The sequence below is a fragment of the Mizuhopecten yessoensis genome, unplaced genomic scaffold (genome assembly GCF_002113885.1).
Source record: "Mizuhopecten yessoensis strain PY_sf001 unplaced genomic scaffold, ASM211388v2 scaffold716101, whole genome shotgun sequence".
Taxonomy (NCBI): domain Eukaryota; kingdom Metazoa; phylum Mollusca; class Bivalvia; order Pectinida; family Pectinidae; genus Mizuhopecten; species Mizuhopecten yessoensis.
Genome location: NW_018479948.1, coordinates 1,859 through 17,197, shown reverse-complemented (window position 1 = coordinate 17,197; position 15,339 = coordinate 1,859). Strand labels below are relative to the sequence as shown.

The window sequence follows — 15,339 nt, the reverse complement described above, 5'->3', positions numbered from 1 at the left end:
GTTATTTTCTCATTTATATATATGACATTGTTATTGCGATGTCATAACACCTGAAACATTGGAAATGAAATTATGATAACTAAATGTTAATAACTTCATAACTTATACTCAACTCTTAATAAATAGCATGAATATATTTTGAGTGAATTAATTGGTGTTAATGTGTAGATTACAATCCCATCACGTCTACGATCTTAAAAAAAAGAAAATACGCAATTTTCCAACTCAAAAAAAGGGACATCAATCTGAAAATTAAATATTATTCTATATGTAAATATAAGTTAATTGAAATACATGTTTTACGTAAATAAATATTGAAGTCCATATGTTGGATTGTTAGGCCTTATCTGTTATAGAAAAACAATACTGTATATTAATTGTATATGCAAAGAAGAAAGAAACACGGTGAAACGCTTTAAGTTTCATTTTTTTTCAAATTCAGAATAATATACAAGCTTATGCTGAATTTACATAAAAATGATTTCGCTGATTTTAAATGGATTTCATATATCAAGAATCTATTCAATTGCACGGGACTAAGTTTATGTTTAAAATTAGATATTGTACACGGAATTGGATAAAGTCTGTGGTTATGCATTCATCTAACTTGATGTTTTTAAAGACTTAAATTTGATTAAATAAATTCGACGAGTATTTAGTATGAGTAGATTTACTTTTCACGACCATGTATCTTTAGTATATATTGGAACAAATCTATATTTATACATATTATATCGATAGTTGTTATAAATAAAAAAAAAAGTAGAATGTTCATGTACGTCAATACGTTTATAACGTTCATTGCATAAAAAAATTATTATCTACCATGTACCTATAGAGATCACATTTACTTGAGATGGCCAACGAGTTGAATAAAATATATGTGGATACAGTATCTCTGGGAGTCGAATCAAGTTTTCATGTCATTTAGTATTTTGCTTTCGGATGATCAAAGACGTATATATTACGTAATGTAATATATACGTCTCTGGATTGATGTATAAGAAGCGTGACGTAATTCCTTTTATTAATCTATTTAATTTTTACATAGATAATTGATACTGTTATGTTTAACAAAATTGAATAACTAACATTTTTGAAAAGTAATTTCAAATTTTCTAAATATTTCCTGCTAAATTTATATATATGATCTTAATAACACCATTTTATGACATGAATAGAATTAATATAGTATCATGTAATTGCAATCCTTTTATCAAATATATCTTATACCCGATAATGATACTTAAATGTATCTAATATATATATTCATTAATGTATAGGCCTATATAATAATTAATAGATTTCTGCCCGTTCCTGTAAATCGTCGAACCCCTAGTCACGGCATTTCGGTGATGTTTTCTGCACCAAATCACATATTTCCAGATAGAATGTGACATATAGAGGTAAATAACTGTGACATTTCACAGTGATAAAGAAGTATACGGTTCATAACTGGGTCGTATGAGGTAGTATTGGGTGGTATGGGCACGGACTTAGATCTAATCTAATTCCGTGGTATGGGGTAGTATTGGGTCATAGTCACGGCAATTCGGTGATGTTTTCGGCACCAAATCGCATATTTCCCGATAAAATATGACAGATGGAAGTAAATAACATCTACAAAGGTGATATTTCACAGTAATAAAGAAGTATTTGGTTCATAACTGGGTCGTATGGGGTAGTATTGGGTAGTATTAGGTAGTATTGGGTAATTAGACGCGCCGGTTCAAAGTGCTATATCACATATATATGTGGCAGATTTTAATTGTACATAGGATTATGGTCTCCTTATAGCTTCGCACTAGAGGGCATTTCCCTTTAGAACATATATCTGTTACAAGCATATACAGATTCATCTTTATTTTGTACTGATAATTTTCAAAATATTTTGTTCTGAATATTGTTAGTTATGCATTCACCACACTAATATGCAAACTTTATAAGCTATAGATAAACAGCATATTTATACCAATGCATATCAGTTAAACGCTTCAGTTAATGCCAGCAAGATATAAATATGACATTTAATATAACTTATTTATTATGCCATTATAAACGAGGCTAAGCAGAATCCCATATATACACCATTGTTTTCCTTGTTGGACGCTTTTGTTTTATTTCCTTGAAGTAAAAGTCTTGAATTCACCTACATTATATTAATACCACGGACATCTAGTTCCGTAGTATTACTGATGCAAAAGGTCAGTACTGCTTTGTTACTGAGAGATATTTCTTACATGTAGGTGTATGGTGTGAACAATTTTACAATCTCTATTTTTCGGTATTAAGTTACCACATACAAGAAAAGGTAAAAAGAATTGGACCTAGAGCAAACATTATCATGATAGAACTTGAAATAGATTAGAATTCCTTCATTGGGAATCTCTCTTTACTTGGCTGTGTTTCAGTATCACACCTGTAGACCAGAAACAGAAGGACAGCTCTGAGGACTCACAGGACCAGATCATAGATGTCCTCAATGACACCTGGGGTAACTACAGCAGTTAAACCTGTCTAATTCTAACACCTTTAGCAAAAATATTTCTGTTTGGAATAGAAATTAAACAGCTGTAACATAAATTATATACTGAATCAAAGTTGATCTGGATTATACAGCTTTGCAGAATATTTAGATCTTGGATAACCCATTACATTATAGGACTCAGACATTCACACAGTGTATAGTTACTTGTAAAATTAATTTGTTTTGCTATAAATGATAAAGTTTGCCACAGTTTTCATTCCTCTAACCATTACCAGGCAGTGATTTCTGTAGGATTTTTCAGACAAGTCCTGAACATAAAACATTGATGAGGTCCCATTACATATATGTACCAAAAAGTATATATAAAGTGTCTTCATAATGCTGGGGAGTCTCACAAGACAATCATGCGTCCAGGGCTCAATTATCTGTGTCCCAAGAGTCAGGATTAAGACTGAAATATCTTTTTGTGTGGTATACACTTGATTTCAGGTATGAAACTCAGAACCATGCGGGGGCGAGGATATCTTATTGTACCATCCACACATGTACAATAAATAACCTGGATAGTCTCTGAATTATTTTATTTCTATGACAGAATGCTGATGTAATGATAATGAATTTCATTTTAAGGCTCCCCTCCCTCAGCTGCAATAACAGCCACGATAACATCCTCCACCGTCTCCGACATCCCCTCTGCCCAACCATCAACACTAGCATCACCAGCATTGGGGGAAAAGAAGGAAGATACCTCCGATGAGGAGAAAGAATGGCTGGACGCTCTAGAGAAAGGTGACTTAGACGACTCGGGAATGCTGAAGAAAAGCAAAGACCCAAGGTTATTAACTGCTAGACAGGTACAATCATTTCACAATAAATGTTTTCCTGTAATTAATAGTACATGTACCAATTTTAGATTCAGTAAAGTTAATTGCATCCTCACAAAATGTTTAACACCATTTAATTTGATCACATCTTTAAAATCTGATTTTGATGTGATGAAACTTTCAATTCCGAATTAGTTCCTATTGCTGTGTATATCTACTGTGAAATGTTGTGGAAATTATGAACTGCAAAACAGTTAATGATGTTTAATAAACTGAAGTTTGAATTGACATGTTTTGTCAAAACATATGTTATGGAATGGTTAATGTATTTCAGTCTCTGAATTCGCAAGAACAAAATAATTACAAGTTTACCTAGCTAGTAAGTTTCAATGTAGATATACTTTCATAAATAAAAAAGGATAATTCCCTTTTGAATTCATTTTAAATGTGAAAAATATGTATTTAAAGTTAATTTTGTCACAAAGTTGTACATTGTATTATATTTATTGACTAAAATGTTCATGTTAAATGTGTAATACTACAGTATCAAGTAACTTTTAAGTACACACTTTAAGGGTCTGGAAAAGTTAAATGTGATTTTAAGTATTCCTTTGTAGCAATCAGGACCTGCAAACAACTGCATTGAAAAATAATGTCTTATTTCTATAGTAGTGTTTGTCTGTTGTACCTTTCAGAGAGCTCTTATTCATGGCAACAAAGAAGAGGCTCTTTTGGAACTTCCCTCAGGTAAAACATGAGCAGTAACTCCCCTTACATGCTATTTGTCTCGGGGAAACATCAGCAGTTATACTTTTTACTTACTAATTTCATAGAAAATATCAACAATGACCCAATTACTTATATCTCTAGCGAAATATCAGAAGTGACTCCTCTGAAATACCTCTTCAACACCAACTCCCCTTAAATAAATGTTACGATGTATCTCTCACTAGTATTACATCAACACCAACTCCCATTAAATACATGTTATGAGGTATCTCTCACTAGTATTACATTAACACCATCTCCCCTTAAATACATGTTACGAGGTATCTCTCACTAGTATTACATCAACACCATCTCCCATTACATACATGTTACGAGGTATCTCTCACTAGAATTACATCAACACCATCCCCCATTAAATACATGTTACGAGGTATATCTCACTAGTATTACATCAACACCATATCCCATTAAATACATGTTACGAGGTATATCTCACTAGTATTACATCAACACCAACTCCCATTAAATACATGTTACGATGTATCTCTCACTAGTATTACATCAACAGTGGCTTCCCTTTCAAATATTTTACTTCTCTCAGAAAAAACACCCATCAGCAGTTATTCCCCTTGCTTGCTTCTCAAAATGAAAACATCAATAATGACCCCATTACTTATATCTCTCAGTTACTCGGATCCCCTTACATAAATATTAACAGTTACTCTGGATCCCCTTACATAAATATTAACAGTTACTCTGGATCCCCTTACATAATATTAACAGTTACTCTGGATTCCCTTACATAAATATTAACAGTTACTCCTCTTACCTACTTTTAAGTAAGACATCACCAATGATTCTGTTTGTTCAATGGTTTAAGTACAACTTGGTTGTATTGTTCTCTGGGCTACATTATAATGTGCAATTTGAGTATAAATGTTTGTGTTCTCCAGGCTACAAACAGGTGGAGCTGACAGAGGAACAGCAGCTGAAACGAGTACAGAGGGCTAAGAAACGGCGTCAACAGGCTCACGAAAAACGGGAGAAGGACAAGGTACGACAGAGTAAATATGGGAAGTTGTCTAAATTTCCATATCTCTGAAAGGATGTCGGGATTTTTCTCTCAGGCTGGACATGTTTTAATGTGAAAAATGGTTATATTTCATCTGAACAATTGAATCATGCCAACAGTAGTAGAGGAGTTAAAATTTCATAATTTAAAATTATCATCTTTTATCACTTAGGATGTTATTTAGATTTTTTCAGGTTTTCAAAGATTAATTTATCTTTATTGTAAAAACCTAACAACATGAATGAACCTCCATTTTTTTTAACTTAGAAGGAACATCTGGAGTAATATAAAACATGTTAATTGTATCTTAAATACTAAATGTAAATCTGATTACTTTGCAACTGTTTTCAAAGCATCATAAGACTTTCGATAATAATTGCTATTTTCAATATCTGATTTAATAGATATGATGTTAAGGTTAGTGAAATTTGACAGCAGGGTCTTGATGAATGACTTTGGCAGGTCTACCTCTAATGTTTCCATTGATCGTACTTTTACAGAAACTGACTCTAGACCGACTGCTGAAGAAACAGGACTCCAAGAAAAAAGTAAGACATTTCAACATTGTATTTTAAATTTTTGGCTGTAGGTTATAACTTCATAAACAAAATAAATGAACCTGTATATTTTGTTGTGTTCCACTGCAGTTTGTAGTTTGGAATTAGTGTTCGTGTCCATATGTCTTTTTGTTATTTTATGTTTATGATATATGGAAGATGATGATTGACTACAAAAGAATTATTTCTGCTTTTGATATGGTTAGCATACATACATTTTATATTTGAATATCTTCTATATTCTTAAATGTATCAATTAAAAAATTATTTGTGTTAATACAGACACATGCCGAATCATGGCATCTGTCTTTACGAGTAAAACATATCGAGGCCTTTGTGTTGATGCTACATTATATATGATCACAGCATCAATTTAAACCTGTTCTTTTCGCTTTTTTCTGCCTTGTAACTAAACACCAGTGTGATTGATCCTGTTTACAGGGGAAAGGATTTAAAAGGGCCAACATCCCAAGGTTCCGGTATACAAACAACCAGTCCAGGATAACAATCTCAGTGCCAGTAGGATTTCAGCTCCCCTTCACTGCCCAAACTACCAGGTATTTAAGTAAAATGATTATCAATTCTAACATCATGCACATGTACCTTACCATGTTTAACAAGGTCCTACAGACAGGGGAGGTAATTTGTCTAACTGACAAGGGGAGATAACTAACCATGTTTAACACGGTCCTACAGACAGGGGAGGTAATTTGTCTAATTGACAAGGGGAGATAACTAACCATGTTTAACAAGGTCCTACAGACAGGGGAGGTAATTTGTCTAACTGACAAGGGGAGATAACTGACCATGTATAACAAGGTCCTACAGACAGGGGAGGTAATTTGTCTAACTGACAAGGGGAGATAACTGACCATGGCTCACTGATCTCTCTTGCTGCAAGTGAATTTGACCCTTTCATTTTCTCTGATTTGACTTTGCATCACCTGCCTTAATTCTGTTTGCCAGTCTTGTGGCAAATTTAATACCAGACATTGTTTCTGTAATCAAGTGAGTCTTTACATGGTAAAATATTTTGGTGATAGACACCCTATTTTACTCCCTCATTTCTGACTTAGGAAGGCATCTGAATTCAATCATTCTTGCTCTTCCTCAAACTCAATTAATGCAATTTTAGTACGGTAATATGTTACCTAGAATATTTTTGACTACCAATGACTAACGGTGAATCCACAAGGAAAATTCAGTTAATCACTCTAGCCACTATCAGCTTTCTGTAGGTATCACTTAGACACAAGTAGACAGCAAGTGAAATCTTGTTTCATAAAATTAAATCTTTAATATTTCAGACCACCGAAAGCGAAGGAATACTGCAGTATATCAGGGTGTAAGAATGTAAAGAAGTACGCCTGTTCTCGGACTGGTGTTCCTCTGTGTAGTCTTGGGTGTTATAAGAAAAACAGCCTGCTTCACAATCTCCCCAGTGTCCGGGCAGCTAGCTGAAAGGAAGATACACTGAAGAACTGTGAATACTGTTCAGAGTACCAAGACTGCTCACAGCAGCGTTAGAACCTCTGACTGAGATTATTTTGTGACGGCTGCTGGCAGAGAGGATATTACATGTTTGATGGAAAAATGAAATCTGCGGAGTGTCAAGACCTCAATTGGAAATTCTGTTACCTGATGAAAAGAATGAACCAATTCTCGTGATTGTGATGGTTGTGTGAGGGCCGCCAGCGGAGAAGATATAGTATAAAAAAATATATAGTCACAAGCACTTGAACATCAGAGCCTCCAGCTGAGGTGGGGGATTATATAACATCAGAGCCTCCAGCTGAGGTGGGGGATTATATAACATCAGAGCCTCCAGCTGAGGTGGGGGATTATATAACATCAGAGCCTGCAGCTGAGGGGGGGATTATATAAGATCAGAGCCTCCAGTTGAGGTGGGAGATTATATAAGAGAAATTTTCACATCATTTCATGCTTGTTATTCTCGTTAATATATTGTATATGTGAGAAGTGTAAAAGTGTTAAAGATAATGATGCTGTTGAACCAGTGTAAGAGAGCGTTGATGGGGTGTGTTTGTAAAACATACTGGCTCCTCCAAGGTAAGACTTAATAGGCTGATCAAGCAGAGTAGCTGAAAGTCGACTTATCAGGATTTTCAAAAATCAAAACATGATTGGTGAATTTCTAAAATAAGTATTATTGTTGTTCCAATTGCTGAGTGAACAATATTGAAAAATATGTTATTTTCTGAATGTGTTTATGTTTTCTTAATGAGGTCACCAAAGCAAAATTATAAGATGTAGAGTTATTTGTTGTGTTTGTTATATTTCTTACACATTTAAATTATACTTTATTTCCATGTAAGCCTGCAATGAGTTTGTTTTACCCACATGTGAGATATCCAAGTTCGGTTTCGAAATTTACTTAAATAAAAATGACCATAAATATCCAAACAACAAGTCAAATGTCAGTTTTAAGAAATGATTTCCATGGTCATGCTCATGACAATGCATCACTTCCACAGAGATCTATATAGCAGCCCAAGGAGGCAGAAAACCTAGCGACCAGTCTTTATAATTGTTTTTACATATATGAACAAAAGTTGATCTTCTCAAAGTCCGGTAAAAAATAAATGATTAATGTCCGGTCTTAAATAAAGAAATTCTCAATGTCCGGTCTAAAATAAAGAAATTCTCATTGTCCGGTCTAAAATTGAAAAAACAACTATATCCATATTGCTACCAATAACTCTGCCGGTGAGAAATGAATACTTGTTTACCATATGTATATCATGTTTTCTCTAGTACATCCCGTCAAAAACTGCAACTGCATTTCGAATATCCCAGAACAATCTTCAAAACGAGAATATATCTAAGACCCAAACACGCTATTACCCATGCACTCACCGTGTGGGATTGAGTGTCAAAAACAAGATTAATGCGTACATTTAGCTTGTTTTCAATTTATACATAGTGAAAATAGTCTCATATCTAAAAATATCTACTCTATAAGTAACCATATACGGTTGATAAAGGAAGTGGTGAGAAGGGCCCGTCAGGAACATTATCGAAGAGGGGAAATAACGACCAAGCCTCTTATCAGTTAATACTGTTCTTATGAGGCGCAGACACTGGGAACCTGCCGAGGTTTAATGGCATCTTAACATATAATATTCTAATCTTAGGAAGAACTGGGACTACATGTATAATACTTACATTATGAATATACCCCGCAGAAAATACTTATAATTTTACAGTAACCTTTTGCTTGATGTCTTTTAATCTCCCGAACATCATCTTGATCACTCCTCCCATCAGAGGTGTCTGATCGCTTCTCCTATCAGAGGTGTCTGATCGCTCCTCCCATTAGAGGTGTCTGATCGCTCCTCCCATCAGAGGTGTCTTATCACTCATCCCATCAGAGGTGTCTGATCGCTCCTCCCATCAGAGGTGTGTTATCACTCCTCCCATCAGAGGTGTGTTATCACTCCTCCCATCAGAGGTGTGTAATCACTCCTCCCATCAGAGGTGTGTTATCACTCTTCCCATCAGAGGTGTCTTATCACTCCTCCCATCAGAGGTGTGTTATCACTCTTCCCATCAGAGGTGTGTTATCGCTCCTCCAATCAGAGGTGTCTTATCACTCCTTCCATCAGAGGTATGTTATCACTCTTCCCATCAGAGGTGTCTGATCGCTCCTCCCATCAGAGGTGTGTTATTATTCCTCCCATCAGAGGTGTGTTATCACTCCTCCCATCAGAGGTGTGTTATCACTCCTCCCATCAGAGGTGTGTTATCACTCCTCCCATCAGAGGTATGTTATCACTCCCCCCATCAGAGGTGTCTTATCACTCCTCCCATCAGAGGTATGTTATCACTCCCCCCATCAGAGGTGTCTTATCACTCCCCCCATCAGAGGTGTGTTATCACTCCTCCCATTAGAGGTGTCTTATCGCTCCTCCCATCAGAGGTGTGTTATCACTTCTCCCATCAGAGGTGTGTTATCACTCCTCCCATCAGAGGTGTCTTATCACTCCTTCCATCAGAGGTATGTTATCACTCCTCCCATCAGAGGTGTCTGATCACTCCTCCCATCAGAGGTGTGTTATCACTCCTCCCATCAGAGGTGTCTGCTGCTCACCACCTCTAATTATGATATAGGTTCCGATTTCGCTGCTGACTCTGCCGTTCACCGGGACCACTTCCACTCTGTTCTGATTTCTCTGTTCCTTCACGTATGGTTGTTATGCCTAACAATTTTATCGAAGAATACAGTGTAAACGATTACTTCGTTGTCACTTTGCGTCCCGAATTAATGTCATTGGACTAGTAACTTCATTCTTAAGTGACGTATTTAGGTGTTGCTAGCTCAGTGTCTACTGTAACGACGTCGTTTATTGATAGAGTTTGTTCAAATTTTGTACAAATGATTTTGATCAAACTAAGTGTAAGAATACCTCGGCTGAGTTGGCGTTTCAGCATGGTCCCATAAATATAACATACCTATAACATAACTTGTTCGTAACTAAAAACAAAGCCAGTCTGTTCTTTGTTAAATTGTGATATGAAATACTAGAAAAATGACAGAAACTTCCATACATATAATATATGAAACAAGTTATTTAGGATTATATTTATCACTGTTATTGGCACTAATAATAGCGCGCGGGGGATATTAATGTTGGAGGAAACCGGATTACCCGGAGAAAACCCAGGTGGCCGGGCAGGTGACCCCATACCTTTTTCACGTCCGATCCAGAAATCGAACCCTGGCCGCCATGGTGAGAGGGAAGTGCGCTTTTTATCGTTTTTTTTTTATTTTATTTTCAAAATTGTATGACATAAACATATATATAAATATACATACAATGTTCATGGGCGTCAATAATCGCCTTTAAATAATGTACATACTGTTCAAAATATTCTATCAAGTATCAGTATTCGTCTTACATATATATTAACAAATAAGTATAAATTCACATTTTGATATAAAAAAATAAACTTCCGGATATTCTTGTCCTTACTCTATTCTGATTAAACTTTTATTATAATCCATTGTCTGATATCCGGTTAGACTCTAACCGGCAAGTGCGCTTTAACCTGCGCCAACCGACCACCAAACTCCAGAAACTCCAAACACGTCCTTGAGATGTTGGTGTTCTGTCATAATTATATTCAAACATAAATCTCGTTCATTTCTTATTTCACGTAATATGCAACTCGACTATAGGTCTCGGCAAATATCAGATTTAGGGGCGACGCATTCTTTCATCAGTAATTGCGTATACTAGGCTAGCATTGTTTTTACACATGAGGGACTCGGTTACTAATCACTGAATCTAGCAAATATATCGGTTACTCATGTTTTGGACCGTGTTGTCTAATTAAGACAATAACATTCTCTTGATATTGTGTATTTTTATATTAAAGGGTTAGCCGTGTATTGACCTTGTGAGGTTACGCGACCATTCGCTCAGTCTGTGTAGTTAATCCGACGGTCACATACACGTTTATTGCGACGCTGAGATTTACTGATAATCCGCTTAATCTCTGACTCTGTGTTGTTGTATATGTGTGCAGTGTTGATTGTAAATGTATACAGCAGAGACATTTGGAAACATGTTCTTATTTAAAAGTGAAACGAGCGATTGTGAATAATTTTGAATGAGTCGGGATATTGGAGGTGACTTTACACGACACAACAAGAGTTGATGATTCGAAATCGCCAAACCCAGTGTAAGGAAGTTTTCGCACATGCTGCGAGTGTTGTTAACCTATTTAATTAATATAGAAGGTATAGCCTACACGATCTGACGCCATAGCGTGTTATTGAAACAGGGAAGTTTATCGGGAATATCGCTACACGATGTGGACTTCATTCTGGATTACAAAGCTATGTGCTGTTCTAGAAGAGGAATGCTTATTTTTCATTATCTAAACCGATTTGAATTTAGAAGCACGGTAAACCATTATCGTTATGGATACATTTGTAAGAACCTTCACGAATATCGTACAGGAAAAACGGTCGAACTGCGAGAGTCTGTGTCCTAACTCAGATGTAAGCGTTATCACAAAAAAAGTCATTGATTTCACTAAAAATGACGTAACAAAAGCATTGTGCCAAAACACGTGATAAACATAAAAAAGAAATATGACGTCACGCCAACAAGGCACCACAACACGTGTTACCGGTGCAGCGAGATCAACGAGAAATGACACAAAATTGTCGGCGCGTCAAGGGTCAAAGAGGTCAGAGAAGACTCGGAGTCAACAAATGACGAGTGGATATCAACCAGGTGAGGACTCAAGATATCAGCAGACTCGGATGAGTAAGAAAGGGTCCCAGGCTGCTAGCAGACGGACAGGACGAGAGACGAGTAGACAAACTGCGGGAACAACGAAGACTAACCACCTTGTGCAAAGTAGACTTTCAAACCAAATTGTGTTCCGTCATACACCTAGCCAGGCAGACGAGTCTGAGGCGAAGAGCTATGGGTCACAATACGATGATGATGAATACGAGGAAGGAGAGGAAGACGACGAAAGGGAATACGGAACCGAAGAAGAGGAGAAGGAAGACAGCGACGAAGACGAAAAAAGTGCTTATATTGAGGATTTTTACCCAGAGTATGATCCGGCGACTAGGCCAGGGGCGAAAAAGGTTTCCGGCCCTCGGGTTGAACTTATGGACGGCCCTGAACCGTGTCATTGTTTTCCAAAGAAAAGCAATAAAAACATTCCTTCTATGGTGTATGAAAAAATCGAGTGCAAACATAACGGAGTTCAAGGTGAGGCGCATGCCGGTGTGTACAAATTTGACTTTAACTGGAACGAATTTATGGAGGAACCTAAACGCAGAAAACGGAGCCAAGCTCCTCCTAAAACTAACTTTGTAAAGGGATATCCAAATCCGGAATTTCTAGGAGGTGAGTATGTAGAAGAAGAGGAAGAGGCAGATGAAGATGATGACGACGACGATGACGACGATGATAACACTCAACAAGAAGAAGAGGACGAGGATGACGACGATTACACATATCATGGTGATGAACAATTCGATGGACGATGGGGAAGAGAATCCGATGAAGATGATGATTATGACGATGAGGAGGAGGAAGAGGACGAAGAAGAGCTTGAACGGCAGAGAGCGTTGGAGGAAGCTATGGCTAAACCAAGTGGTATAAGAGCCATTATACCATTGCCCCAAATAGGATACTCCCCGCCCCCTTCAAGGGAAAGATCAACACCGATGTCCCAACGTTCTGTCCCCTATTCCCTGCCCCCTCTGCCTGAGAGCCCCTTCATGTCGGCACAGGGTCGCCAGACCGCCTCGTCATACGCAGGGTCCGAAAGTCGTTTGGATAGTAGGAACTCGCGCAAGGACAGATTCCGGATAAAGAAAAAGATCGACACAGTACGACGTTTCCAGGGCCGGATGTACGACCCGGGTAAGTTCGTTTGTAAAGTATAACTTTCACGTAAAAAGACAAAGCTTTTGGTAAAGTCGTTGAAGCCGTACACTGAAAAAATATATTTTGTGATTGATAATTAAAACCGGTCAAGACTATTGCTTCATTAAAGTAAATTATCCCTACAGATCGGAGATATAGGAAAGAATGTACCGGCTGCTACCCATTGCCCGATTCGTAAGAGACAACCACTAATGGACTCCTGCATAATTTGAGTCTTTTTTTGTCGTTTACTTTAGGGAACAAAGCAACCAAAATAAATCTGCTTTGCCCATTACAACATCTGTAAAATCTATGTTGCTCTTCTTTTTAAAGACCTTTTTCGTGTCCTAACGTGGCGTTACCTTGCTTTTTGTCTTAGCGTTGATTATGAACGCTCGCTCAAGTGAGGTAATCGTTACAGATGGTAAACCTGATGTTCAGATAATGTAACCGAGGTGAATGCGTGCTTGATGCCTTTTGCATGGTAATTCAGTAAGCACTTTAAAGCGGCATCCGATCCTTATACTAACATGCCATCTCTAGCATACGGCACTGGCTACACCTAGATGTTTGTCTGTGATGTATTTACAACATGTATATCACAACAATCTATATAAGTCACAGGAATCGAGGCTTAAATTTGAAATTAATGCATTGAGTATATCGGAGTTCTGAATTTACCAGAGTCTGACGCAATAAACTCAACAAGCCCATACCAAGCGAAAGAACTCTGGTAGACTTAATGTTAATTTCGTAATATTACAGGAGTTATCTTTCTTGACTTGTTTTTCTGTAGCTTCCAAAAAAGTCGTTTCCTATGACATCACGCCAGCCTTCAGAGCCAACATTGGCTCATGGCATGCTCACATCGATAGTGGCTCCTCCAAAGCTTCCGGAAGTCGATTGTCGCTCCAGTCCGGAAATCGTCAAAGTACTCTACCGAGTCGCCGGAGTGTGAAAGCGGAAAGCCGTCAGACGAACATCCTGGAGGAAGACGACGAGGATGAAGACGAATATGACGAGGATGAGGACGATGAGGACGATGAGGACGATGAAGACGATGAAGACGATGAGGACGATTATAAACAAAAATATTAAGTGTTGAAGATTTTCGGCAATTCAAATCGACATGTCTTCATTGTACATGTAAATTGGAGATGACATTTAATGTGACATCATGTAATATTTATACGGTTACTCAAATGTGACGTCAACTAGCAGAGATGTACAGTGACTCTAACGTGCCGTCATTTACGATAAATATATTTACATTTCCACTGCAACTTCCTCTTTTATGACGTTAGGCTGCTCCAGGAATCTCGTTTGCACTGACGACATAAACGCATCAATATCGAGAATGTCTGTATTTAGGTCAATAGTAAGTAAAAGTTTAGAATGTAATTACAAGGATTTAACGGCATTTTTTGATGTTCATGCCGGTATGAACGCTAATCGGTTACAGACACCACAAACTTTGACATGATAGCTTTAACATTTGGTACATTGTGCGCAACCTTTTCATGTTGACTCCTTTATAAATAATAACATATGAAGGTACTCATAGTCATGGTCATCATGGCGACATTTGCTGTTATTGTGGAGGACAACGTAGTTCTATAGCAGGGACTTACTGAAATCGTACAGACTGTAAGTCAATGACGTTAGAACCCCAGCTACAGTACTGATGAGGATCATTCAATTTAAACACATAAACACGTCAGTCATTTGTTTAATAACCGAATGAAAATTTAAATCTTACGTGTTATATTTAATTGCAACACTTTCGAATAAAACTTGATCTGAAGATGTCAAAACATTTATTTGTCACTAGTTATGAGAGTAATTAAGACTAATGAGTTATGAGATTAGTTAAGACTAATTAGTTAATGGAGTAGATAAGTCACTAGTTATGAGAGTAGTTAAGACAATTAGTTATGAGAGAAGTTAAGACTAATTAGTTATGGGAGTAGATAAGTCACTAGTTATGAGACTAGTTAAGACATCTAGTTATGAGAGTAGTGAAGACTAATTAATTATGGGAGTAGATAAGTCACTAGTTATGAGAGTAATTCAAACTAATTAGTTATGGGAGAAGTTAAGACAATTAGTTATGAGAGTAGTGAAGACTAATTAATTATGGGAGTAGATAAGTCCAAGTTATGAGAGAAGTTAAGACCATTAGTTATGAGAGTAGTTAAGACTAATGAGTTATGAGATTAGTTAAGACTAATTAGCACTATTTATGAGA

The 15,339-nt window shown here is 36.8% G+C and overlaps 2 protein-coding genes across 2 annotated transcripts in view; both read left to right on the top strand.

Moving 5' to 3' along the window:
• The window catches only part of LOC110441710 (INO80 complex subunit B-like), a 9,139-nt gene extending 1,193 nt beyond the window's left edge, over positions 1–7,946 (top strand). The window contains exons 3-9 of the mRNA XM_021484931.1: positions 2,412–2,494; positions 3,119–3,342; positions 4,008–4,059; positions 4,995–5,095; positions 5,614–5,661; positions 6,112–6,227; positions 6,978–7,946. Coding sequence (XP_021340606.1) covers positions 2,412–2,494; positions 3,119–3,342; positions 4,008–4,059; positions 4,995–5,095; positions 5,614–5,661; positions 6,112–6,227; positions 6,978–7,131 — 778 coding nt within the window. The 3' untranslated portion in view covers positions 7,132–7,946. The remainder of the gene's footprint in view (positions 1–2,411; positions 2,495–3,118; positions 3,343–4,007; positions 4,060–4,994; positions 5,096–5,613; positions 5,662–6,111; positions 6,228–6,977) is intronic.
• Positions 7,947–11,791: 3,845 nt separating this feature from the next.
• Positions 11,792–14,889, top strand: LOC110441703 (glutamic acid-rich protein-like). The gene is made up of 2 exons (XM_021484923.1): positions 11,792–13,088; positions 13,888–14,889. Exons 1-2 carry the CDS (start codon positions 11,792–11,794, stop codon positions 14,187–14,189), a joined length of 1,599 nt encoding a protein of 532 aa, XP_021340598.1. The 3' UTR covers positions 14,190–14,889.
• The last annotated feature ends 450 nt before the right edge of the window (positions 14,890–15,339 follow it).